Source organism: Medicago sativa, chromosome 7 (genome assembly GCF_051527215.1).
Source record: "Medicago sativa cultivar Bolivia chromosome 7, Bolivia_mono, whole genome shotgun sequence".
NCBI classification, from domain to species: domain Eukaryota; kingdom Viridiplantae; phylum Streptophyta; class Magnoliopsida; order Fabales; family Fabaceae; genus Medicago; species Medicago sativa.
Window position 1 is genome coordinate 6,387,475 of NC_140755.1, and position 25,606 is coordinate 6,413,080.

At 33.2% G+C, this 25,606-nt stretch overlaps 2 protein-coding genes, 1 long non-coding RNA gene and 1 pseudogene across 7 annotated transcripts; 1 reads left to right on the forward strand and 3 right to left on the reverse strand.

Annotated features, from left to right (window-relative positions):
• Window positions 1-688: 688 nt before the first annotated feature.
• LOC146903826 (uncharacterized) lies at window positions 689-1,484 on the reverse strand. The gene has a single exon (XM_085725543.1). The coding sequence runs from the start codon at window positions 1,433-1,435 to the stop codon at window positions 689-691; it is 747 nt and encodes a 248-aa protein (XP_085581669.1). The 5' UTR covers window positions 1,436-1,484.
• A 423-nt stretch (window positions 1,485-1,907) lies between these two features.
• LOC146903827 (glutathione S-transferase T2-like) lies at window positions 1,908-3,431 on the reverse strand. Its single transcript, XM_085725546.1, has one exon. The coding sequence runs from the start codon at window positions 3,057-3,059 to the stop codon at window positions 1,908-1,910; it is 1,152 nt and encodes a 383-aa protein (XP_085581672.1). The 5' UTR covers window positions 3,060-3,431.
• A 12,715-nt stretch (window positions 3,432-16,146) lies between these two features.
• On the forward strand, window positions 16,147-17,351 carry LOC146903828 (ribulose bisphosphate carboxylase small subunit, chloroplastic 3-like; annotated as a pseudogene). The gene is made up of 3 exons (XR_015019677.1): window positions 16,147-16,382; window positions 16,674-16,808; window positions 16,936-17,351. The product of XR_015019677.1 is annotated as a ribulose bisphosphate carboxylase small subunit, chloroplastic 3-like (transcript).
• Window positions 17,352-18,557: 1,206 nt separating this feature from the next.
• Window positions 18,558-23,297, reverse strand: LOC146903829 (uncharacterized). 4 transcript variants are annotated; one of them, XR_015019680.1, is made up of 9 exons: window positions 23,280-23,297; window positions 22,558-22,624; window positions 22,338-22,463; window positions 21,982-22,256; window positions 21,787-21,827; window positions 20,957-21,042; window positions 20,131-20,211; window positions 19,427-19,561; window positions 18,558-18,924 (listed from the first exon to the last, which is right to left on the reverse strand). It is a non-coding gene; the product is annotated as an uncharacterized LOC146903829 (long non-coding RNA). The 4 variants fall into 4 exon arrangements; XR_015019681.1 differs by lacking the exon at window positions 23,280-23,297 and adding an exon at window positions 23,086-23,158 and having other exon boundaries at window positions 21,982-22,239; XR_015019679.1 differs by lacking the exon at window positions 23,280-23,297 and adding an exon at window positions 23,086-23,158.
• Window positions 23,298-25,606: the final 2,309 nt, after the last annotated feature.

Consider the following 25,606-nt stretch of genomic DNA (forward strand, 5'->3'; position numbering starts at 1 on the left):
ACACTAATAATCCTCATAATCTTATTTATTTCTAAATTAAATATATCTCTCACAAATAACAAATATATTTCTACACCAAATAACAAATATATCTCTGACAAATAACAAATATATTTCTTCACCAAATAACAAATATATCTCTAACAAATAACAAATATATTTCTACACCAAATAACAAATATATCTCTAACAAATAACAAATATATATTATTCTAGTAAATACCAACTCATCAAAATAAATCGACTAAATCATAAAAAGACATCTAATCTCAAAATTACCTCCAAATCTACTTACTCTAATAATTCTCATATTCTAATAAATAATAGAATAATGCCACATAATAAAATACTAACACCTCATATAAATAAATAAATCACATAAATAGACTCTAACTTAATAAAAATAATTAAATAAAAAGGAGGGCGTTACATTTCTTGCACTCTTAGTAAATAAATGAAGGGACTAAATTGTTAGTAGGGGTGGACAAAAACCCGAAGTCCGACCCAAACCGAAAAAACCGCAAGCAAAGCACAGAGAAACGGATGGGTCTAAACAACCCGCCGGGTTATCGGGTGAACCATTTCGGTCTTGTGTGAGTAAGAAGGGACGGGCGCGGATATCCAAAATGAATCCGTATGAAACCCGATACCGACCGATTGTTAGACCATATACAATGGGAAAAATAATTCAATACCCTTCAACACCCGTTCCTGGACATCCAAAAAAGGCATGCCAGATCCATAGATCATGAGATGCAACTGCTTCAAGAATAACTGTGGTGGTTCCCTTATCCCCCCTAGTAAATTGACCTTCCCATGCTTTAGGACAATTTTTCCACTCCCAGTGCATGCAGTCAATACTCCCGATCATCCCTGGGAACCCCCGCATTTCACTAACATGGAGTATTCTTTGAAGGTCATCTTGGGTTGGTGCTCTCAAGTACACATGCTCATACAATCGTATGATTCCTTTACAGAATCTACGTAAGCACTCCAATGCTGTAGTACCTCCTATTTTAATGTATTCATCGACCGCATCTGCTGCCACACCATATGCTAACATTCGCATTGCTGTGGTACATTTTGCTAAGGGTGATATACCTTCTTTGTTGGTGGCATCAACTCGTTGGGTGAAGTAGTTGTCACTACTTGAAAGGTCTCCAACGATTCGAAGGAAAACATGTTTTTGCATCCGAAACCGACGACGAAACATTGCATCGTCATATGTAGGCTCATTGGCAAAGTAGTCGTCAATGAGTCTTTGGTTAGCTGCTGCATGATCTCTATTTAAATATTTTCTTCTACCAGATCCACTACCGGATCCACTACCTTCCTCTAGTTTTTTTCGACGCTGAATAAATCGGTTGACCATATAAGTGTCTTCAGCATCACGTTTTTGGAAGTAGGCTTTCATATCAAAACCAAAAGGATCCATTGATAGTGTTTGGAAGTAGATATTGGAAGTGGATGTGAATGTAATTTGAGAAAGGAAATAGTTTAAACAATATTGAAGTGGCAAATAGGTTTGGAAGTAGATATGAATGTTATTCAAGTCCCTATATATAAGAAAATAGTTGAAGCAATACCATGGGCTATGAATACCATGGGCTATGAATACCACGGGACAAATTATTTAAAGCATAGTAAAAGCATAGTAAAGCATAGTAAAGTCACGGGACAAATTATTTAAAGCATAGTAAAAGCATAGTAAAGCATAGTAAAGTCACGAGACAAATTATTTAAAGCAACACTGACAATTATTTAAAGCAACATTGAGGACTAAACAACACTGACAATTATTTAAAGCAACATTGAGGACTACACAACACTGACAATTATTTAAAGTAAACATTGGGGACTAGACAACACTGACAATTTTGACCGAATACAAACAAATATTAGTGAAATTAATTTCCAAACAGCTCACGCTCCAAGTTTTCCAACATTTTTTTTTTCCTGTCATCGAGATGCTCTTGAGAACTTAACTTCATGTACAAGTCCATTTTCTTCAATCTGTTTTTCTCCTGTTGCACTGCAGTGTACTTTTCCATTTTTTCGGTGTACTCTTTAAATTGTTCCATCTCTTGCACCTTCATTTCTTTGAATTGAACCCACTCGTTTTCCATCTCCTTCAAGCCAGCGTCATTGCTTTTCTTTTTTCCTTTTTTTTTAGCTGCCTCCCTTCCCATTGGACGAGCACTAGATCCTACAGAGTCCTCGTGAGATCTCTTAGATCCACTACTACCTGAGCCAACATTTCCTCCCACTTGACTGCCTCCTACTTGACTGCCATAACGTGGTTGATCACGAAGAGCGCGCCATTCTTCCTTTAAAGTAAATTTACCATTCTTCCCACATGCATATATTTCCTGGGCTTTTGCCAAAACATCATCTTCCGACCAACCGCTTGCTTGCTGACGCTTAGCGGTATCATAAGCACCAACCCATTTATTTATTAATTTGCTCATATAATTAAAACGGTTTCGGCATGCAATGACATCGCGTGGAGAATCGAATGAGCAATGCTCATTACAATACTCAGTAATTTTACCCCAATATGCTTCACTTGTCTGGTTTCTCCCGACAACACTGGATGTTCCATATTTTATCCACCCACTAATTAACACCAAATTTTGTTCAGTGTTCCATGATGGTTGGGGGTTTTTTTTGCTCTTAGGAGTTGTATCCTCTGGAGTGACTTCATTGTCTCTTGTCATTTCTCCAACACTCTGAAAATTTTCATTCATCATCGGCATATAACCATTAAATGGGGGTGTTTGAGATGGATATCCCATCATAGATCTAGAATATGGATGAAAGTTGTTTGGAACAGAGGATGAGTGATTGAAATTTGAGGCAAAACCAAAATTAGGCATGTTTTGAGGATTTTGGATGAGAAATTGATTTGGGTTTTGAGGATATTGGTTGGGAAATTGATTTGGGTTTTGAGGATGTTGGTTGAGAAATTGATTTGGGTGTTGATAATTGTTGGGATTTTGGTAGCTAAATGGGTAATCAGAAGAATTTTGGGTGTTGAATTGATTGTTATTGGGATCCATTTCACTAATCAAAGACTAAAACTTTAAAAGAAAGACTAATAATGAGATTAAGAGAGTGAAAAACTCGATTTTTTTTCTGTGTCCAAATGAAATGATCCAAGTCTCTATTTATAGAGAAAAAAAAATCACGAATTTTGGTAAAAAAAAAAAAAAATTATTTGCAATGAAATAATTGAGTCCAAATTATTAAGAAGATAAAAATCCAAGCAGCCAATCAACGAAAGCCACGTGGCAATATCTTTATCCCCTCCCTTTCTCTCACCGCGTGAAGCTGCTTCTCACCCTCCCTGTCGGCGCGTGACGTGCACGCGCCAGTTTTGCCCAATGCCGCAACGCCACGTGGCACCTCGGTCAGGGATTAAACTTGTTGAATTTTTTCATCCTCTCTTTCCTCTGCATGATATTCAATAGGGTCTTGCAATGGCTTCAATATGTTGAATTTGGGATTCAATATCATCCCATTGTAAGTGGTCTTAGTGTCCCATTGTATCCATATCACAATACACAATTATTAGTCAAATAGTACTATAGCATGTGCTTAGGATATGAAGAGACAACACAGTCTCGAGACTCCCACTCTGTCAGATGATAATAATGATACTACTTGGAAAAAACTAGTATAACAGTAAAGTATTGAAATGTGCCATAGAACTATTTTTCTAGTATTGTTATAACAACTCATGATAAATAAAGTTTAATCTTTTTTATTTTGAAACATAGTGAGACGAGAAATTACATTCTTTTAACAAAAAATTCATTATTTTTCTTCAGCCTCTTGTTATTCTTTTAACAAAAAATTTATTATTTTCTTCAGCCTCTTGTTATTCTCTCTCTATTGTATCCATTTACAGAGAAAAAAAAATTACTATAGTTTTAGTTTTTAGTTGTATCCTTCTAGTTCTAATTTCTTCTTCTTCTTCTAACATGGCGAAATACTTGAATGGAAACTTGAAGGTCTGCCAGTAGAAATTGGAGGCTATGAACAACACTCAACTTTGTTGTCTTTCTTTTTTTAAGCCATTTGCAGAAAAACTTCGCATGCAGAGCTTCATTTTTAACTAACTCTTTCTTCTCATTCTTTTTCTTTCATCCGCTTCAATCCGTCCGATCAAACCGCTACCCGTACTACCCGTCATCCGATCAAACCGAGAGCTTGAATGGTCGGAGATGGATTGATGATTTCTAGCCGACGGATTACTTTGGGTGGAGGTTTACGGTCCGGAACCGACCGGAACCGCCCGCTTGTCCACCCCTAATTGTTAGTGCAAGATGCGTTTCTTGTACTCTTAGGAACTAAATGAAGGGACTAAATTTGAGAGAAAGAAACACTAAGAGTGAATTATATTGATTATGAAAACTGAATGAATGAATACATGGGATGCAATTACAAGTATTTAAAAGACTTTTCTAATTACTTGAATCACAAGTAAACTAACAAATACTAACCAACTAGCTAGTTACTAACCACCAACTTCTCTAACAAACTAGTTGCAACTAACAACCACTTTGTAGTTGAATTAATCCACAACAATAATATCTTAGCTAAAACTTTAGCTTAAACAATGTAAGGCATTCTACATTGGTGATTTTATTCATGAATAAAGTGGACATATTTCAAAAAGTAAAAGGAAATGATACTAACAGCCAAAACCAGCTATAACTTATAGAAGTGTACATGTTTTAATTTTTCAATCAATCCTAGAAAAGTGAGAGATTCTTGAAGATTATAAATAATGCTGAAGATAAATAGATCAGAAATTAATATAAGGGCACCTAGACTTAAAACTTCTATCCGGCAATGGTCTTGAGCATGTTCAGATGGTGCGACGACATGTGCCCTATTTTTTAAGGGCCCCAATAATCTCTTATTAATTCTTTAGTTCTGTGATAAAAGTTGTATGGTAAAGGTTGGGGACAATAATCGATTAAATTAAGTTGTCCTGCTTTAATTTCTATTTATTTTTTTAAAAAATGTTCCGAGAGATGCTAGTATCGAACCGAGTACCACAAAGTTGAGAAGTGATTTTCCAATCAAGTGATCTCTCTTTTTACTGGCATTTTGTCTAAGAATGTGAAGTGATGGGTGATCAATAATTTTGCAGATATAAATGCAAAGATGATAAATTTAAATGATTACGAAGAAAAAATTTTCTCGGATCATATAGAGCATCCAAAATCTCAAGGACAACCCTACTCGGGGCTGGCCCTATAGATTAAGAGGCCTAAAACAAAAAATAAAATTAATGTGGTCTTTCAAAATATATTTTTCTAACAGAATATTTATATAAAATCAATTTTGTGAAGACAAAAATTTGAACTCATAACCAAGAGTAATTGAGCCATTTTTAGTAATTAGTTATGCAAATGTTTGTAGTTTATCTATCATATAGTATACTTACAACCAAATTAAATTTTTAGAGGTTTTTTTTTTCACCCAAAATTTTGAGGCCTAAAGTCTTAGCTTGAGTTGCTTGGCCCTTAGGCCGACCCTGACCCTACTTCCACTATTAAATTATTCTTACTTTTCATAGTCCACCTTTCATAACTTGGGAAATAAAAGAAAAGAAAAGAAAAGAAAAGAAAAGAATGAAGTTGTAATTTTATTGCATTTTTTTATGGACCTATACAACCATTTTTAAGGGAGGTGCCATTCTTTTGGTTGTTCCAAATGTAAGTATCTTTCATGGTATCATTGAAATTAGTGTGGATGTGATTTATGTGGTCAGAGGTCGTCTGAGATAGCTGGGTATAGAGAATATGCGTGTGAGGATCATTAGCCGAGAGAACATCTTTGACCGTAAGCTGAATGTCATGAATATCTTTATAAGGTACAAGAGACCCAAGAATTCCAAGAGTTGTCCATTGACTAAACCAGAAGGATGAAGACCCGGCGCACGCCAGAAGTATCCTGCTTTAAGGACATTTTTAGCTTTGATGATGGATGACCAAGTGGGAGAGCCGCTGGGGCTATCAGTTGCTTAAAGAGTGTTATGGCCGGCTACATATCTGATAGAGAGGAGATTAACCCAAAGTTTTCCAGAAGATTGAATCACGTCCCACACTAGCTTTCCTAAAAGGCGAGTATTCGATCCCTAGCTGATCTGATTCCAAGGCCACCAAGAGATTTAGGACGAGAAATCTTTTTTCAACCTACCAAATGGATGCCTTTATCATTTGTACCTCCAAATGAAATTTCTGGTTGTTTGATCAATGTTTTCACAAATGGATTGATGAAACCAACTAATCTACATTTAATAAGATGGAATAGAGGAAAGAATAGAAGAAAGAAGAGTTAATCTACCAGATTTATTCAACAATCTATTTTTCCAGAATGCCAGTCTTGTTTGCATTTTCTCAACAATAAAATAGAAACCATTCCTTTTCGCACTTCCTTTTCAGAATAGGGAAGCCCAATTACTTATCAAGAGAAATAGTGCTTCTAATTCCAGAAATAGATGTCAACTTGTTAATCTTAGCTTGTGGAATGCCTGAGGAATAGAAAGTCTAGACTTGGACAAATTTATTTTCAATCCTGAAGCATGACTAAAGCGATCAAATAAATTAGAAATGAATCTTAGCTGAGAATTTCTTGCCTTAGAAAAAAGGAGGACGTCATCCGCAAAAAGAAGATGGGACAACTTCGGCCCTGAGTTGGTGATGTGGATGGGTTCCCAGTTTCCTTGGAGGACAACGTTGTTGATGGAAATTGAGAGTTTTTCCATACAAAGAATGAAAAGATATGGTGAGAGAGGATCACATTGTATGAGGCCATGAGTAGGCTTGAAGGGAGGCATCTTATTCCCATTCTAGAGGATAAAGAAAGTGGAGGAGGTAACACAATGCATGATAAGATTGGTTGCTATAGTAGGGAAACTGAGTACTCTTGAGGAAGTCCCAGTTGACATTATCAAAAGATTTCTCATGATCAAGTTTAAAAGCAGCATAACCTTTTTTATTTTTAGACCTTCTCATAAAATGAATGATTTCCTGCAAAACAATGACATTGTCAGAAGTGCCCTTACCCGGTAGAAAGCTGCTTTGGTAGGGACCAATACTAGTATCAAGAATCGGTCTTAAGCGATGAAGACTTTAGTGATAATCTTGTAGACAATATTGCAGAGGCTGATCGGTCTAAAATATTTATAAGTGGTGGGGGGTTCAACTTTGAGGATGAGAGCGATCAAGGTATCCGATAAAGCTCGATAAAAAAAACCCGTGTGGAAGGCCGATTTGACAAGATTAAAAATATCGTCCCCAACTATATGATAATATTGTTTGAAGAAAATGCATTGGAAACCATATGACCCGGCGCCTTATAAGGCTTCATGGAATTCAGGGCAATATCAACCTCCTCTTTAGTGATTAAAAATGATAGATTCTCTCGGAGGTTATTATCATTAATATATTAAATTCATATAACGGAGGTTGTACATAACTCATAAATTTGAGAGAATAAGAATATGAAAGGTGGCAAATTTTTAAGAAAGGATGAGGAGAGTTTTTAGAGATGCCACATAGGCACAATGGAAGTTTAAGGTTAATCCAAGTTTAGAATTCAAGATAGTATAGAAGATAGGTAGATAGATAGATAATAGGTAACAATTATTTATGGACTTTTTTGTTAAATACTCTCTAGAATAATACTTTTTTATTTTGACCGAAAGAACATAATACTTTTTATTTACATTAATTTTATACGATTGAGTCAAACAAAAATTTATTCCATGTTTTCTCGATAGAAGTATATATCACACAATTGAGGTCATATTCATCTCAAACAATAATGGTTTTAAGCAAAAGAGTAGTGCTATATGTCCTGATAAGAGATAAAGTTCTAAGAATGCACTTTGGCGGAATACAAGGGTGGGTGGCCAACAAAATAGCTTCGTGAGACAATCACGACATATGGTCTCGTGATATTAAGCAATTTCCAATTCAAAAATGAAGTTCTCACTCTACAACAGAGTTTCAATCTACCCTCTTCTCGATTAATGCATTTCGATTTTAGTTCAAAATTATTTGTTGTAGTCTTGAATTGATATTTAATTTTTTTCTTCAGGTTTTACATCAAAAAATCTCACGGCGTTCGCTTCCTCCTCACTAGCTGAAAAGAAGAAGGTTATGTTCATAACGGGTGCAACTAACACCGGAAAAACTATACTTTTCATCTACTTAGTTACTCATTTCCACTATGATCAATTCAAATAAAATTCAAATTTATTAAGATCTTGACTTGACACCAACTTGGTACCATAATTTGAACGTTGTTCGATTTCACATCACATGTTATGCATCATCAATGATTCAGATATGATTTCCCTATGATTGATTTTTTTCAAACACATGCCTGAAATTATATATTCATAGCTGAAAAATGGACATCTAACCATTATTGTAGGAGGGTCAGATTCTTACACTGAAATATTAGTCGATGACCCAATCATTGAATTTTGTTCAAAATGTTATTGTTGTTACATTGAAATGCTATTGTTGTTTCAAAAATCAATCACAATGGATAATCATAATTATTGGTGACGCCTAATATGTGATGTGGAATTGAACAATGTTCATACTTTGATACCTTGTTGGTGAAAGGTCAAGACCCTTATAGACTTGAATTTTATCTGAGTTGATGATTTCAGAGAGGAATCAAGTACATAAGTAGATGGAAGATTTATTTTTTCCAATTCCAATTGCTTTCGTTATGAACAAAACCTTGTTCTTTTCGGCTAGCATATTGAGGAAAAAAAAGCCAAGATTTTTATTTATTTTGATGTATAACCTAAGGAAAAGACAATAACACAAATAAGGCTTAGACACACTATTGACCCCCTAACTTTAAACTAGTTGCAATCTTGGCCCCCTATTAAAAAAAAGTTTCCCCCTTTTTGCAACTTTCAATTTTGATCATTCAAACCCAACCATTCAGGACAGTAAAAACAAGCGGGGTGTTTTGTTTAGCAAGTTTCAGGCGATCTTGACCTTCTACCATCTTGAATGGTTGATTTTTAATGATCAAAATTAAAAGTTGTAAAAGGGGAAACTTAAGGGACTGAAATGTGTTTTTTTTAATAGGGGGACAAAATTGCAACTAATACAAAGTTAGGGAGGCAAAAGTGCAAACTTAATGATTTTGAACTAGTATCGAAATTGATTAATCTTATACATGTTGTCAATAAGGATATGAAGAAGAGAATCAATTGAAACTTTATTTGTACTATATATAGTGATGTATGATATATGGAGAGAGGGACCGGTGAATAGGCGAGTTTGGAATCAATTTTGCAGGAGGTTCATGGAGGGCAGGTTTATCGTTGTAGGCGTGGTAGAGGTCTTAGGACTATCCCGTAGTGTTATGGTCTTGTAATAGTATTTTAAATATTTGGTTTGTATCCTACAAATATTTTGTTTTTAATTTTATGTTTGAAAATTGTGTTGTTTCTTATCTTTTCATTTTAATATTTTATTTATTTATTCAGGAATGCATGTTTATATCAAAGGATGATATAATCTGTTTCTGTTCTGATATCTTTCAGATTATATAATTCGAACAGTTTTATGACATTTCAGATTATATCATCCGAAATATGCGTTTTTTTAACCACAATTTGCCCTTTTGGGGTGTTTGCTGCATTTTTTCTAAGAATGTTGATTGTGAAGTGATGGACGATCAATAATTTTGCAGATATAAATACAAAGATGATAAATTTAAATGATTACGAAGAAAAAAATTTCTCGGATCATATAGAACATCCAAAATATCAAGGACAACCGTACCTCCACAATTAAGTTCTTCTTACTTTTCATAGTCCACCTTTGATAACTTGCAGAAAGGATTTGTGTACCGTGAGAACCACAATTCACCAGGGTACTATGACGGACGTTACTGGACAATGTGGAAGTTGCCTTTGTTTGGAGCAACTGATGTTTCTCAAGTGTTGAAGGAGTTTGATGAAGCTATTGCTTCTTACCCTGATGCCTTTGTCCGTATCATCGGATTCGACTATGTTCGTCAAGTTCAATGCATCAGTTTCATTGCACACACACCACCAGTTTACTAAGTTTTAGTCCCTTCTTCCACTTGAAGAACAATTTTTCTCTGTTTTTGGATTTTCGCTTTTGGATTTCAAATGCAAATGTATGGATAAGAGTTAATAATAAATGAAATGGTACTTTTATTCATTCTGAAATTAGTAGTATATGTTGTTTTCCTTGTAATGGCTTGAACTTGAAATTTTAACTAACAAAGGAACCAACAGTATGATATTAAAGAAAGATATATTATATTTCCAGGTAATTCTTTCTCATTTTCACCTAAATAATGCACATTCAGTACATCTTTAGAAGAAATTTTTTTGAGCAGAAATTATGAACTGCATATAGTTAGCGCTCCAAAAAGCAATCTGCAGTCTCAAAGTCATCTTCGTACGCTAAATTTAAGGCCGTAGCTTTTACCTTCTGCATGATTTTCATTTATCTTTTATTTTCACATCTTTCTCATACAGTGAAAGCCAAGTTACACGCTTTATTGCAGCCAATTCGACCTTTTATGAATGGACAAAATACATTGAAATTGACCGTCACAATTGTAGGGAAAAAGTTTCGACCAAAGTTGTTGCATGATCTTACTGCCTATTTCCGCAGTCGGTCAAGTGGCAGACTTGTTCACAAAACCTCTTCATCTGTTGGTAGATATTCCCGTTTGTTCGGCTTTGCAAACAAGTTGTATGTATTTCCTATTCTATATATAACTTCCTTCATGAATAACATTTTAAGTTCTTCATATCTGAAAATGCCTTAGATAAAACTTTGACTTGAGCAATGTAAGACACTCTGCATTGGTGATTTTATGCATGAATAAATTGAAAATATTTAAAAGAGTAAATCAAAATGATACTAAGAGCCAAAAACTTGATTTTACTATTCACAGTCTGCTATTTATAACACTCCTTCTCAAGCTGTTGAATGGATATCAATTATTCCAAGCTTGCAAGTAAAAAGGTTGAATCATTCTGTCGGTAAACTCTTTGTTAACACATTTTTCAATTGATGCCCAAAAGGAACGTAAATTGTAGTAATCAACTCTGTTGTGAATTCGGTAGCTCCAAATCTCACACCAATGAAATTTAGATTCGTGGAGCAAGTATCAAAGACAACCAATAAGCAAAATAACCACAAGTAACAACAACAATTCTAGATCTAATCTAGAAACCAAGTGTAAAGCAAAACCACAATCGAACCAAAGAAGAAACAAGATAAAGAGAATAGAGAAAAAGAGCAACGCCAAATAACTGTTTACCTAGTTCGGTCTATCATTGACCTACTTTGGGGAAGAGATCGAGTTCTTTACAAAGAGATACAAAAAAGGGTTACAAGAAATTAACTTCAACAAGTTTTCCAAGACAAAACCTAATTTCTACCTTTTTCCCAATCTCATTCCATGAACAAGTGACTCAATGATTTCACTCACCAAAGGTGCTTCCCAATTGTTTTTCAACTCTAGAATCTAACCCCCAAAAGAGAACCAATCCATATCCTTTGATTTCCTAAAATTATTCTCTTTTGGTTTCCTAAGACTCACCCAAGTTGCTCGCAAAACTCTCCTCTAATGTGTTTTCCAAAATTGTGCCCAGATTTTCCAATTCGTACACGGTACAAGTGAACGTTATCCAAAATCGTACCCCGATTTTTGTCGAACTAAAACTCCAATTGCCCTTCACATTGTATCTTCAAATATTCTAACACTTGTTTCATCCATAATAGCTCACAAATTCCTAGTGCCATAACTCTATATTTTGCCTCAAACCAGAGTTCACCAAGGATCAAAATGTGGAGTCCTAATCAAAACACAAAACTCGAATGGGATGAGAAATGGAAATAGTTTTGATGTTGGAACAGTTCATACTGCTAGTTTGGACATAATTTCTTTGAATTTCATTCAATGGGATCCAGGAGGGTGGTCGCTTGTTCATTGGAGGAGTCAACAAACATAGGAAAAAGCTCCTTATCAGAACGAGAACTTGGTCGAGTTCTTCAGAGGTGGAAGAGAATGATGTAGGAGGGTTTTCATAGTATTTCATTATATTTTATTATTTCAACCTAATTTTATTTAATTATTTGTTTGTTTTGTTTTCAGTATGTTATTTTTGGCCCATTAGGGTTTTGTTATTTCCCTATTAAAGCTTAATAGTTGCAGGGCAATTTTTATTCATTCAATAATATTTTATAGAGTTTTCTCAATTTCTGGTGTATTCTGGAACCCTATTTTAACAAGTTTGTCGCTTGCAAACTTATTTCTTTTCAATCTAGGTTTAGCGCTTGCTAGCCTCTGCTTTCGACTGCGTCAGTGCATATCGTATTCTGACTGGCGTGAACTCCCCCCACAATTTCATTCAATCAGACTTATTGTGGATAAAGGAGTTCCCGTTGAAGGTCTCAGTGTTTGCTTGGTGGATATTTTGCAATAAATTATCAACATAGGGTAATTTATTTCGTCACGGGATCATACCTAATGAGTCTCAATTATGTGTTAGTGGTTGCGGTAAGGAGGAAACAACCCAACATTTATTTTTAGGTTGCAGCTTGTTTGGTTCTATTTGGCAACTTCTTCGAAATTGGCTTGGAGTTCATTCGGCCAATCCGTTGAATATTGTTGATTCTTTTTTACAGTTTGGTAGCTTATTAGGTTATGTTAAATCACGTCGGTCATTTATGTTCTTCAATTGGTTTGCGACTTCTTGATAGGTTTGGAAGGAAAGAAACGTCAGGATTTTCGATGGCAAAGAAAATGCTCATATTCAGATTTTGGAGAATATTAAGCTTATTTCCTTTTGGTGGTTTAAAGCTAAATTTGTTGTTTTTCTGTATCAGTTTCATGTTTGGTGCCAAAGCCCTTTTCTCTTGGGCATTGACTCTTTGGTTTGTTGAACTTTTGTTGTAATTATTCGGTTTTCTTCCTTGGTACACCTTGAGCCGGAAAGATAGTCAGTTCATAGTAATATATATCTTTCTGATCTCTTAAAGAAAAAGCAAAAAAGTGTCCTTAGCCAATCTTTTATGGAAAAAAAAATAGGGCTTAAATAAATTTTTGGTTGCTTAAAATTTTGCTGTTAGTTCCTCTAAAATTTTCCGCTAAGGAAAATTTAAGAGAGACTAAAATTGAAATTAGTAAAATTTTATAGGAACAATACAATTATTTTAATATATTTTCCAACCGATCCAAAACTCTTTTAAAACTAATGAATACATTTATTTTGTATTTGGGGTTTAGGGTGTCACATAGATAATTATATACGAGTTTTTTTTTTAAGGAATTTATATATAAAGTTGTAATTGCACCAATAACATATTTTTCACCCAAAAAAAAGAGAGAAATAAAAGGTTGTAATTACGTGTTATTAAAAAAAAAGATAACAATTATTTATGGAATTTTATCCTAACTACTTTCTAGAAAAACATAATACTCCTGAAAAATCATAATATTATTTACATTAATTTTAGAAAAACGTAATACTCCTGAACAATTTTTTTGACCGTACTTTCTAGAAAAACGTAATACTTTTTTTTTATTTTGACCGGAAAAATCATAATATTATTTACATTAATTTTATACGATTGAGTCAAACAAAAATTTATTGTATGTTTCCTGGAAAGAGGTATATATAGCACAATGGAGGTCATATTCATCTCAAACAAAACATTCAATTAAATAACATATTATTAAAAAATGAAGTTCTCACACTACAAAAGAGTTTCAATCAACCCTCTTCTTTTGTCAAAAAAAAAATCAACCCTCTTCTTAGTTATTTCGATTGTAGTTCAAAATTATTTGTTGTAGTCTTGTATTAATTTTTTATGTTTTTTTTTCTTCAGATTATACATCAAAAAAATCTCACGGCGTTTGCTTCCTCGTCGCTAGCTGAAAAGAAGAAGGTTATGTTCATAATGGGTGCAACATACATCGGAAAAACTATACTTTTCATCTACTTAGGTACTCATTTCCTCTATGAAATCATCAATTCAAATAAAATTCAAATTTATAAAGATCTTGACTTGACACCAACTTAGTACCAAAATCTGAACGTTTTTCGATTTCACATCACGTTATGCATCATCAATGATCCTGATATGATTTCATTGTGATTAATTTTTGCAAACACATGCTTGAAACTCTATATTCATAGGTGAAAATTGACACCTAACCATTATTGTAGGAAGGTCACATTCTTACATTGAAATATTAGTTGATGACCCAATCATTGAATTTTGTTCAAAATTGAATTTTGTTCAAAATAATACTGTTGTTTTATTTGGCTTGATGTTTCTTTGCCTCATTTGATTCAATATTTATACAAAAGAGGAGATCAAATGATTCAATATTTGGCTTGATGAAATTAGAGAAAATGAAAAATTGGATTTCTAAGCTTGATTGTTATTTTGAGATAGAAAAGGAAAAATCTCTAATCTCTTACACAAGACCTGCCTCAACCACTTGATAAACTCTTTTGTCTACGTATTGAAACAAAAGAGGCAAATAAACATCTAGCCAAATGAAACACCAATAATGCTTTAAACAAAATGGAATAATTGCATCATCAATTAATCTTTATAAGTGAGAATTTTCCCTCCTATAATAATGCCTAGGTATCAATTTTCAACTCTGAAATATAAAGCTTCAAGCGTGTCTTATCAAAAATCAAGCACAGTAAAATCATAATCAGAATCATTGGTGATGCCTAATATGTGATGTGGAATCGAACAATGTTCATATTCTGATACCTTGTTGGTGACAAGTCAAGACCCTTATAGACTTGAATTTTGTCTGAGTTGATGATTTCAGAGGGGAATCGAGTATCTAAGTAGATGGTAAATTTATTTTTTCCAATTCCAGATGCTTCCATTATGAACAAAACCTTATTCTTTTAGGCTAGTATTGAGGAACAAAAGCCACGGAATATTTTTTTTATGTATAACCTAAGAAAAAGGCAATAATAAAAATAATTAAAAACTACAACAGATGATTTTGGACTAGAATCGAATTGGATTAATCTTATACATGTTGTCGATAAGGATACTAGTTATATGAAGAAGAGAATCAATTGAAACTTTATTTGTGCTATATAATGATTTATGATATATGGAGAGAGGGACGGCAGAATATGCAAGTTTGGAATCAATTCTGGACATTCATGGAGGGCGGGTTTATCATCGTGGGTGTGGTAGGGGTGGCTGAGGTTCTAGGGCTACCCAGTACTTTTATGATGTTGTTGTAGTATTTTGAACAAATTTGTTTTTTAATTTTATGTTTGAATATTGGGTTTGTAACATATGGATAATTTGTTTTTAATTTTATGTTCGATAATTGTGTTGTTTTTGATCATTTTCATTACAATATTTTTAAATTTATTCACGAATGCATGTTTATATCAACAAATTATATAATCTGTATGCATCATAGTGAAAACAAACTCTGTTTTTCTTCTGATACCTTTCAGATTATATAATTTGAAATGTCATAAAACAGTTTAGATTATATAATCTGAAATATGCGTTTTTTATACCACATTTTGCATTTTGTGAGGTGTTTGACACTTTTCGGATTATATAAGTCAAATTATTTTAAGAAGTTTCAGATTATATAATCTGAAACGTATGTTTAACTGACACATACACAAACATCTCTAGGGTGATTTGTCTTCCAATAGTTTTTATACTGTTTGGATTATATAATCCGAATCAAGGTTAAGAAAAAATTAGGGCGCTCGAAAACCAAATAGGGTGGGAAAAGTAATGACCAATATTGATTACCCCTATAAGGAGCCAAAGCCTGAAAAAAGTACCATACATGATTGATATTTGTGGAGGCATTAATAGTCACAAAACTACACGTGGCAATTTTATATTGGTGGCTAATGATAAGGCTAGCACAAAAATTTCCATTCCTGTGTGGTTGATATGGCAGCAAAGTTTATCATATTCACAACCAACAAAATGGTATTATGAAGCATTACCACAATTTATAAGACCATAATATTGGAAATAGGAAAATAAAAACATTATATATAGCAAGTTTGAGTATAAGCTTTGCAATTCAAGCAGAAGTACATCTTACTTTACTAGTGAACTAAGTAAGGGAGAAAAAAAATGGCTTCCTCTATCATGTCCTCTTCAGCTGTGACTACAGTTAACCGTGCCTCTTCGGTACAATCTGGCGCGGTGGCTCCATTTGTTGGACTAAAGTCCATGGCTGGCTTCCCAGTTACAAAGGTCAACAAAGACATTACTTCCATTGCAAGCAATGGTGGAAGAGTAAACTGCATGCAGGTGAGAAAAGAATATACCTGCTTTATATCACCTTCTATGACTTGTTTGGATTGAGTTATTTTAGTTTATCTAATGACATAAAACTTATGAGACTACTTAAGAGAGTTTATGAAAACAACTTACGACATGCTCATAAAATATTTTAAGCTTATTTCCATATGACATGTTACTCTTTAATGCTTTTGAAATATGTATTTTTTCATTAGATTTAAAAAACGTACATGTTACATATTTTGGTACTAGAAGGTTACTTGAATAGCATTAAAGGATTCAAATTTTGTTCAATTTTAGGTGTGGCCTCCTATTGGCAAGAAGAAGTTTGAGACTCTTTAATACCTTCCACCATTGACCAGAGAACAATTGGCGAAAGAAGTAGAATACCTTATAAGGAAGGGATGGGTTGCCTGCCTGGAATTTGAGACCGAGGTCTAATATTCATTTACTTGCAATATCTTCTCAATATATATAATCGTTGTTTTGTCGTGGCCAAGGTCACAGTCACAAATTTGTATTTAACATATGTTTGTTTTGATTTCTACTTGGTTACTTGCAGAAAGGATTTGTGTACCGTGAGAACCACAGTTCACCAGAATACTATGACGGACGTTACTGGACAATGTGGAAGTTGCCTTTGTTTGGAGCAACTGATGCTTCTCAAGTGTTGAAGGAGCTTGATGAAGCTATTGCTGCTTACCCTGATGCCTTTGTCCGTATCATCGGATTCGACAACGTTCGTCAAGATCAATGCATCAGTTTCATTGCACACACACCTGCAGTCTACTAAATTTGAGAATTTACTATCTGCCATTGAAGGAACATTTTTTTCTCTCCATTTGTTCTGTTTGTAATTTCCTTTTCTTTTTAAAGGAAATGTCTCCAGTGTTTTTTCGGTCTTTGCTTTCGGATTTTGAAATGCAAATAGATGGATAAGAGTTAATTAATGAAATGATACTTTTATTCATTCTCAAATTAGTTTCATTAATGGATATATAAAGATAAAGTAATAACTGCGCCTATGCTTCCTTTGCATTGAAGCAACTGAACTTTACCTAATTGAAATATCTTTACCCTTGGCAACTAAATGAGTGAATGATGAATTTGTCGTCGAAATTGTGAGCATTTTTGTCAAAATAGTCCCTGAAATATGCTATTTGAGAAATAAATCCTGAAACTGTAACGCATCAGTAAGAATGGTCTCACTTTTATTTTATTTCTCAAGATACTATGATGCAGCGCGCTCATTGAGCATGTAGCATTCCACGTGGATGATGACCACATGTTCGCTTAGCGTGTCAGATCATAGCTTTCCACATCAGAGATCATTTGCCGATTTGTACAGTTCAGAGACTATTTGGACCGTTGTTTACAATTTCGAGGAACATATTCTTAGTCCCTCGACAACATATTTATTTGCAGACCTAGCAAAGCTGCAAAAATGTAACTGAACACAAATTTACAGTCTAGTATAACCTTTTTGTTTTAGACATTTATTCACTTTTCTTTATGTAATTTTCAAATCATATTTGTAATTCAACATAAAGGCAAGATTGGACTTGATGAAGCTCTCTTACCACAAAAATAAATATTTTTTTCTTGAACTACTAGACTCCTTGTCAGATTCTGATCTTTGGCTGATCATTTACAATTGAGAGGCCTTTAAGGTTTCACTAAAATATTGGACCACTTTTTGATAGCAACATTTATGGAAAGAGGATTTTATTTCCACAACTTTTTTCAATCTTTATCAACTTTATGCAGAATCAGTACATCTTTACAAAAAAACTTGAACATCAATTATGAAAAGTATCCATACACTTAACAACATGAGCACCCCAAAAAACCCTGTAGATGGCCAATTATCTGCCCACGTTTACATTGTTGTCGTTAGTGAGGCTTATTTTGATGTGTGTTTCTTTAATGGCATTCTAAATTGTAATGCTCCGTTAAATTTTGGACTGCAAAGGTACTGTCAGTTTCTTTAACGGTTAATTTTGTTTGCATTCCCCACTTTATGGCATTCTGAATTGTGCGGCGCCTTTGAATTTTGCAGACTGCAAAGGTATTGTGTAAGTTTATTTTTGTCTGATGTTGACATAAACCCATGTCTTTCTCACATTAAGTTTGCTTTTCTAACAATGCTTCTCTCTAAAGTCAAAAAGTCTACGAGGCTACAAATCACTTTTCAATTTAATTTTATTATACAATTTTTTTATTTTTTGGATTCATCCCCTTTTCAGCACCATAACCAGACAATGCTTTTCTCTAAAGTCAAAAAGTCTACAAGCCTACAAATCACTTTTCAATTTAATTTTATTATACATTTTTTTTTTTGGATTCATCCCCTTTTCAGCACCATGACCAAATTCTCTATAAATACATGAAGCATTGTTTTGATCATTGCCAAATCAAAAAATTCGGTTCCTTCCTTCCTTCCTCTTCCTTGCTTTCTTTTCTTGCTTTCTTTCTTTCTTTCTTTCTGCCTACAATAAGCTTCTGAATTTCAATAAGCTTTATATTCATCAATAAGCTTCTGAATTTCAACCTACAATTAATCCATGCTGAAATTTAGCAAAAGAATGAAAATAAAAATCAGTAGTTGACATGCAGCATATAATTTCTCTTTATATTTCTGTTTTCCCCTGCTAATGATACAAGCAAGATAAGTTATTTTCAGTTTCTTTTAAATGTTTCCAACTAGCAATGATTTCTAATGTTCTTTTAACAATTTATTTTTCACTACACAGGTATGATAAAAGCCTAATAGGGATCTTGCTGAGGAGGCATTGGCAATTTGTACAACATAAGCAGATAAATATAGTGTCTTCCATGCATCATATAATTTCTGTTCATTTTTCTGTTTTCCTTTTTCTTTGTCAAGGTTTTCCCCTTATGATACAAGCAAGATAGACAAGTTATTTTCAGTTTATATTAAATGTTTTTAACTAGCAGACAATTTTAATGTTATTTTTACATTTTACTTCTCACTGTACAGGTACAGGTATAATACTTCTCAGTGCACTATTAGATAGAAAAGGAAAACTTACATGCTTTTGTTTCATTATTTCTCCTCTTAACTCCTCGCAGAACTTGTGCTTCTTCTAGCTGCACAAAATTAAAACTAGATCCTTTTCTTTCAATGATTCAAAGAAATCAGCATACTCCATCAGTCAATCAACATCCTACAAAAATGTCCCAAATGAGTAAAATAGTTATATTCAAAGACAAGTTTGGATTAATTAATTTTTGTTATACAATCTGAGCCAAAAAGTTTTAAAACAAAATATCACTATTTATGTGACCCCCCTGAAATAAAAGTGGGTAAGATATGCAATGAACAAACCAAATGGGCAATAATGATTCAAGATTGTAATACTATATAATCCCTTATTTATCTTTAAGTTTGTTTATTTTAATTTTAAGGTTTTTTTTTGTTTAATTTGGATGTTCTTAAATCTGTGGCTGCATTATTTAATGCTATGAGTAATGATGCCAAACTGTGTGGAAACAATTCTATTATGAACAGGATTTTGATTTCTAAATTAAAGAAAATATTGAAGAGTTTGGATTTTGGTTTCTCATGTCTATAAACTTGGTATAATCATTGTATTGAAAATGGTATTAAGCCCTATGCATTCTTTAGACATATTTAAACACTTCCTTTATTCATTTTCTATCATTTTAGAAGGATTTGGATATCTTAAAAGAGAGAAAAAGAGGTATTACTATTAGATAGAAAAGGAAAACTTACATTTGTTTCATCATTTCCACTCATAACTCCTTTCAGAACTATTGCTTCTTTAGCTACCCAAAATCAAAACTGGCTCCATTGCTAACAAATAAACAAACAAAAACATATTATTGTCAAGGATGGGCATCTTAACAATTATTTTCCCTTTATACACAATTTGAGCCACTTTACTTTCTCGCACCATGAGCTAAAAAGCAAAATTAGTATACATACATGATTTACAACAGGAAAAAAATATTTGTAGACAAGGAAAAAAATATTTTTAGAAAAGAATAACACAAATATAAATTTATGGGATACAATTGCTACAATTTTTGACTTTACATATAAATATCTTTTTGTCTAAAGTGCAGAATCTAAGGGTGATAGGCAGCATTTAAACAAAATCATATTGAAACAATAAAACAGTACGTCATAATTAAGGAGAAATTAATTATTGAAGAATTATACATTAAGCTTGATGAGGGGTAGCTAATCGGGGTCGCTAATCTTATGATGAATTTTAAGCAATTTTTGTGCCGATGCATTGTTAATGATGAAAAGAATTTCAAGATTTTGTGTGAGTATTTGATTGTGGAACACTACCAAAGAAATTAAACCTTGAATCCAAGAATGTTAAAGTGCTCATGCCCTGAACATTTATTGAAAAAGACTTGAAAATTTGTTGTTTCTTAAATCGAGCACATAAAATAAGGAAGTTTAGTGATTTGAGATGTGATTGTGCCAATGAAATTGTTGGTATTTGCATTGATAAGAGTAATATCACGAAGTTTATCAGTAAAACCATTAAGGGTAGGAGCATTTAGTTGGAAACAATTGAAATCACCTGATGCATTTTTTCAGTAGAATCCTTTATAGCTGCATAGCTGCATATGTCAGAACCTGCCCATGATTTTGTATCACCTGATGGACCTGAAGTAATCAAGGTTTTGAAAATTTAAATCACTAGATACACTACATGAAGTCTTTGGCCTTCAATTGTACAAAGTACAAGTTAGAAGACAAATGTATTAAAGAGAATAAAGAAAAGTTGACTTTTATGTATGTTTATGCAATCTGAGCAAAAAGAAAGATTTTTTTAAGCAAAATATCATTTTATTTATTTTAAAAGTTGAGGAGTTACTTTACAGGGTTTGGTGAGTTGAGATAAAAATATTAAATCAACATTGATTATAAATAATTTTGTATCTCTTCATCACCTCAAAATTTCCACATTCTATTTCATTTCAATGATTCATACTCATATTCTTCCATAACAAATCAGTGATTCATACTCATGTTCTTCGATAACAAATCATGTAGTCAAAGCACTTCAAATTCACAAATTTCAATTGGGTTCTGCAATAATTTCAAGAATTATGTGGCGAAGAGAGCAACCAGATTAGTCATCTAAAAAGAATTATGATTTAAAGATACAAGACCGAGTAATAAAACACGAAATTTTCATCGAAGTTTGTTCTGCAAGGTTATATTGTTTGGATGACTAAATAATCAAATTTCATCCAGCTGTACACCACAATTAATGTAACAAACAATACAGCCTTCCAAAATCTTCACAAAAGCATCAAGGACCACATAAAAAAAATCAGCTAACATAATCTTTTCGGGCCTTAAAAATAACTAAAACAAACAGGATAACAAAAGATAACCACTTACTTCTTAGCAATGTCACTTCTTCCAGCTTTCTCCACAATCACCTACACACGAACAATATATTTAAGTAATCATGCATATAACCAAGAAGATAAAGGAAATTTTCAAAATTCAACCCAACTACAGTAATTGCTCAATTGTTTAGTGGATATCAAAACTGATAATTGGAAATCACTACAAATGAATTAAACCACTTACCAGAACATTATGAAGATCCTGCAGAAGAACAAGAGGTATCTTCCCAGAAATCATGTTGTCTTAAGGTTCCATCTTCACTGCCTCTCCATACTGCATTCCATACTGCATTGGGGTTTCCATTTTCATTGAAACTACCAACTGAGGATTTTCTTAGACCACATAACTTACAACCAACTTTTTGACTCTACGGGTGTGGCATTGGAAAATAGCTGATGGAGTGATCGGATCATCGTTAAGTCCATCACACTTATGCAAGACCTATTGAACAACCAAACCTATCAACAGGAAAATCATATGAAGTTATGGGATTAAAAATTTAAAATTGCAATAGCACAGAGCGGGAAATGAAGTTATACCTATAATTAAAGGCAGTGAGCATTGAACATTCCCTTCACAGATTTTGCATTATATGCCAATATATATGACCTATAAGCTTCTTTAGCGATAGTGTTCAGATGATAAGTACTGGCCACCATCTTCTCCTGCAAAATCCAGATGATATCGTTAGAGATAAGCTGCAATTGCTTCTGTATTAAAAAAAAAAATTGATTGCCACTTTAGGAAGGAGGAATATACCAGTTGAGATTGTACTTTTGCAAGCAATTTATCATCAAAACACATCTCTCATGGGAACCTTTGCTGCCTGAAATTAAGCACACGAAAATCATGATCCAGGATAATGAAAAATAACTTTTCAACCAACATAATATTCTACTTTAAATTCACCATTTAAATTTATACAAAATTTAACCAAAAGTATTATCTTTCACGTAATCAAGTGATATTATATATAGTTCAACCAATACTAATTTACTTTTATCTTCTATTCCATATATTTTCTTCCTCTATCCAAACTTCAAAAATAAAAGAAAAAGTATTACAAAAAGAAAAAGTATTACAAACTTTGAAAAACAGATATATTTAGAAATCTACAACGGTGAAGTAATTCACACTACAATTCAAAAATTGTTTTAAAAATTCCTAAAAACTGAAAGAAGGGGAGGAAAAAAAAACAGAAATATATCCACAATTTTCAACATAAAATCAATTAAATGAACTCCAAAACACCAGAGAAAAAAAAAAACACAAAATGAAAACCTTTACCATAAGCAGTATCAATCAGCTTATTGTAATCCCGTAGACTTTTCCTTCACAGTAGTGAAAGTCCCCCTTCAAACAATCGTTTTAACTGGATCCACTACAAGTAATCACTTAACACTTACTAGAAAACTCAAATTTAACTTTATAACTCGAAATAGAACAAGAATAATAGAAATAATGTCATAAAAAGTTCATACGTACGGAGAGGACTTCGGGAGACGAATTCCGGCACGGTGGTCGACGGTGACGTGCCCAAATCTCGAAATAAACCAACCCATCCGACGGTTTTTCGTGATGAGGATCATAGATCCAGTACTCAATGGATGATCGGAGGTTGTCGGAACTCGGAAATGGAGTATCGGAGGCAGAAGTTCGACAAAAACTTCAAGTTTTCGAACAATGAAACGGGTAGAAATATAGATCGCAAAGAAAGGAGGAAGATGGTGTTGATCTCACATTCAACTAAAGCTTTGGAGCGACAAAGGGAGGCCAAGAAGGAGTCCGGCGGCTAGGGTTTGAAGGATGGAGAAGAGTTTTGTTTTTGGAAAGATAAAATAATTCAGAAAGGGATAGGTGGAATTGTTTTAATTATTTTAGCAAAAGGTGATAATTTTTTAATAAAATAAAACACTCACGTTTTTTCTTTTTTTAAAGAAGGGGGAAGGACACACACATTGGAAAACTCTACAAATAACAAGAAAATATATATTTTTTTAATTTTGTAGGGGAAATAAAAATCAGTAAAAATAAGATAAGATTACAATGCCAACTAGCGGGGCATCTTTTTTATATTTGTGGGTGTAGAAGCTTTTTTTTTTTTTTTTTTTATGTAGAATTCTAATGGGATATGAAAAATGTTTTAATTGCTATTACCATTTGGGATTTCATCATTAAATTCATACCGTGTTGGCAATGGTTCAAATTGGCCCATCCACATGAGTCTCTTCTCGAAATCGAATAAATATATATCGATATGAGGTTGGTGTAATCGGTATAGTTTTAATTGCGTAAACATCGATATGGACATCAAAAACAACCTGAACAATAATACAATAACACCTTAACAATTTGAAAATGATATACTTTTGTATATTTAAGGTATCGTGTCGTGGCAGTGTCGGAATACTGACTCACACGTATTCGATTTTGGTACACGCTTAATTCAATATGTGACACGGGCTGCTGTGTAAACAAAAGGTAAACTTACCCGTGCGTCCGCGCACGGGTCACACACTAGTATAATACAATTATGAAAATAACAAAATTGAGTTTATAAAATGAATATGAGACTAAATCATTTCTTGTGAAGAAGACTACATTAGGATAAGGAAACGTATAAGACGATTCATTTAGCTACTTGACATATCGTTGGCTCCAAAAAGCAATCCACAGTCTCAAAGTCATCTTCATACGCTAAATATTCGGCCTTAGCTTTCACTATTTGTGCTCCATTTATCTTTTATTTTGCAATCTTTATTTTATACCGTGACAGCCAATCTGTTTAGTGTATTGCAGCCAATTCCTCCTTTTACGAACGGACAAAACATGTCAAAATTGACCGCGACATGAATAACATTTTAATTTCTTCACATCAGATGATACCTTAGCTAAAACTTTACTTAAACAATGTAAGGCACTCTGCAATGATGATTTTATACATGAATAAAGTGGAAATATTCTAAAGAGTACAAGAAAATGATACAAAAGAGATGTTACCCTAAGATGCACAAACAATCAGCATATCCCCTGAATATTCTTCCAACAACTTGAAGTCCAAATGATTTCATTGATTCAAAAGAGATGTTACCCTAAGAAACATCATTTTTTTTTGGCACAAATTATTTCCTTTACCATTTTGCAATCCTATGAGGAAAGTAAGGTTACGGCCACTAATAGATTAAGTAATATCGCTTTAATTTCTATAAAAAAAATTTGTTTAAAGAATCTTGATTATGAACGAATTATTAATAATTTTGCAGCGAAAATTGATTATTAGACCAACATTTCATTGATTTATATAGGCCACCAAAATCTCAGAACGACCCTGCTTTCACCTATTAAGTTCTTACTTTTGAGAGTCCTAATATAAGAAAAGGAAGAAGCTGCAAATATCTTAATATTTTATGGACCTCTCAGTCATTAACAATTTATTACTTATAAAACCAGTTTTGTATAAACATGATATTCCTTCTTGGAAATTAGAAATGGACCGATCTAATTCAATCTCACAAAAATGACTTCGAAGGCAGGGGATACATTATATTTATAAATATTTTTTTAGATCATATCACATTTAACATCTAACGTAGAACTCTCAAGAATCTTATGTGAATCACACACGATGCAACTAGTTTTTCTGGCTAACCCCTACAAAAGTTTCTATCCTATGCCTACAATTAGGATGTTAATGGCGTTTATATTTTTAGATAGCAATACACTCTTTTCAATACACACTCTTCTAATTAAAATTTAAATGAATAAATCATGTAGGTTTCACATAAAAAGAAGGCGTAATTCCTAAATT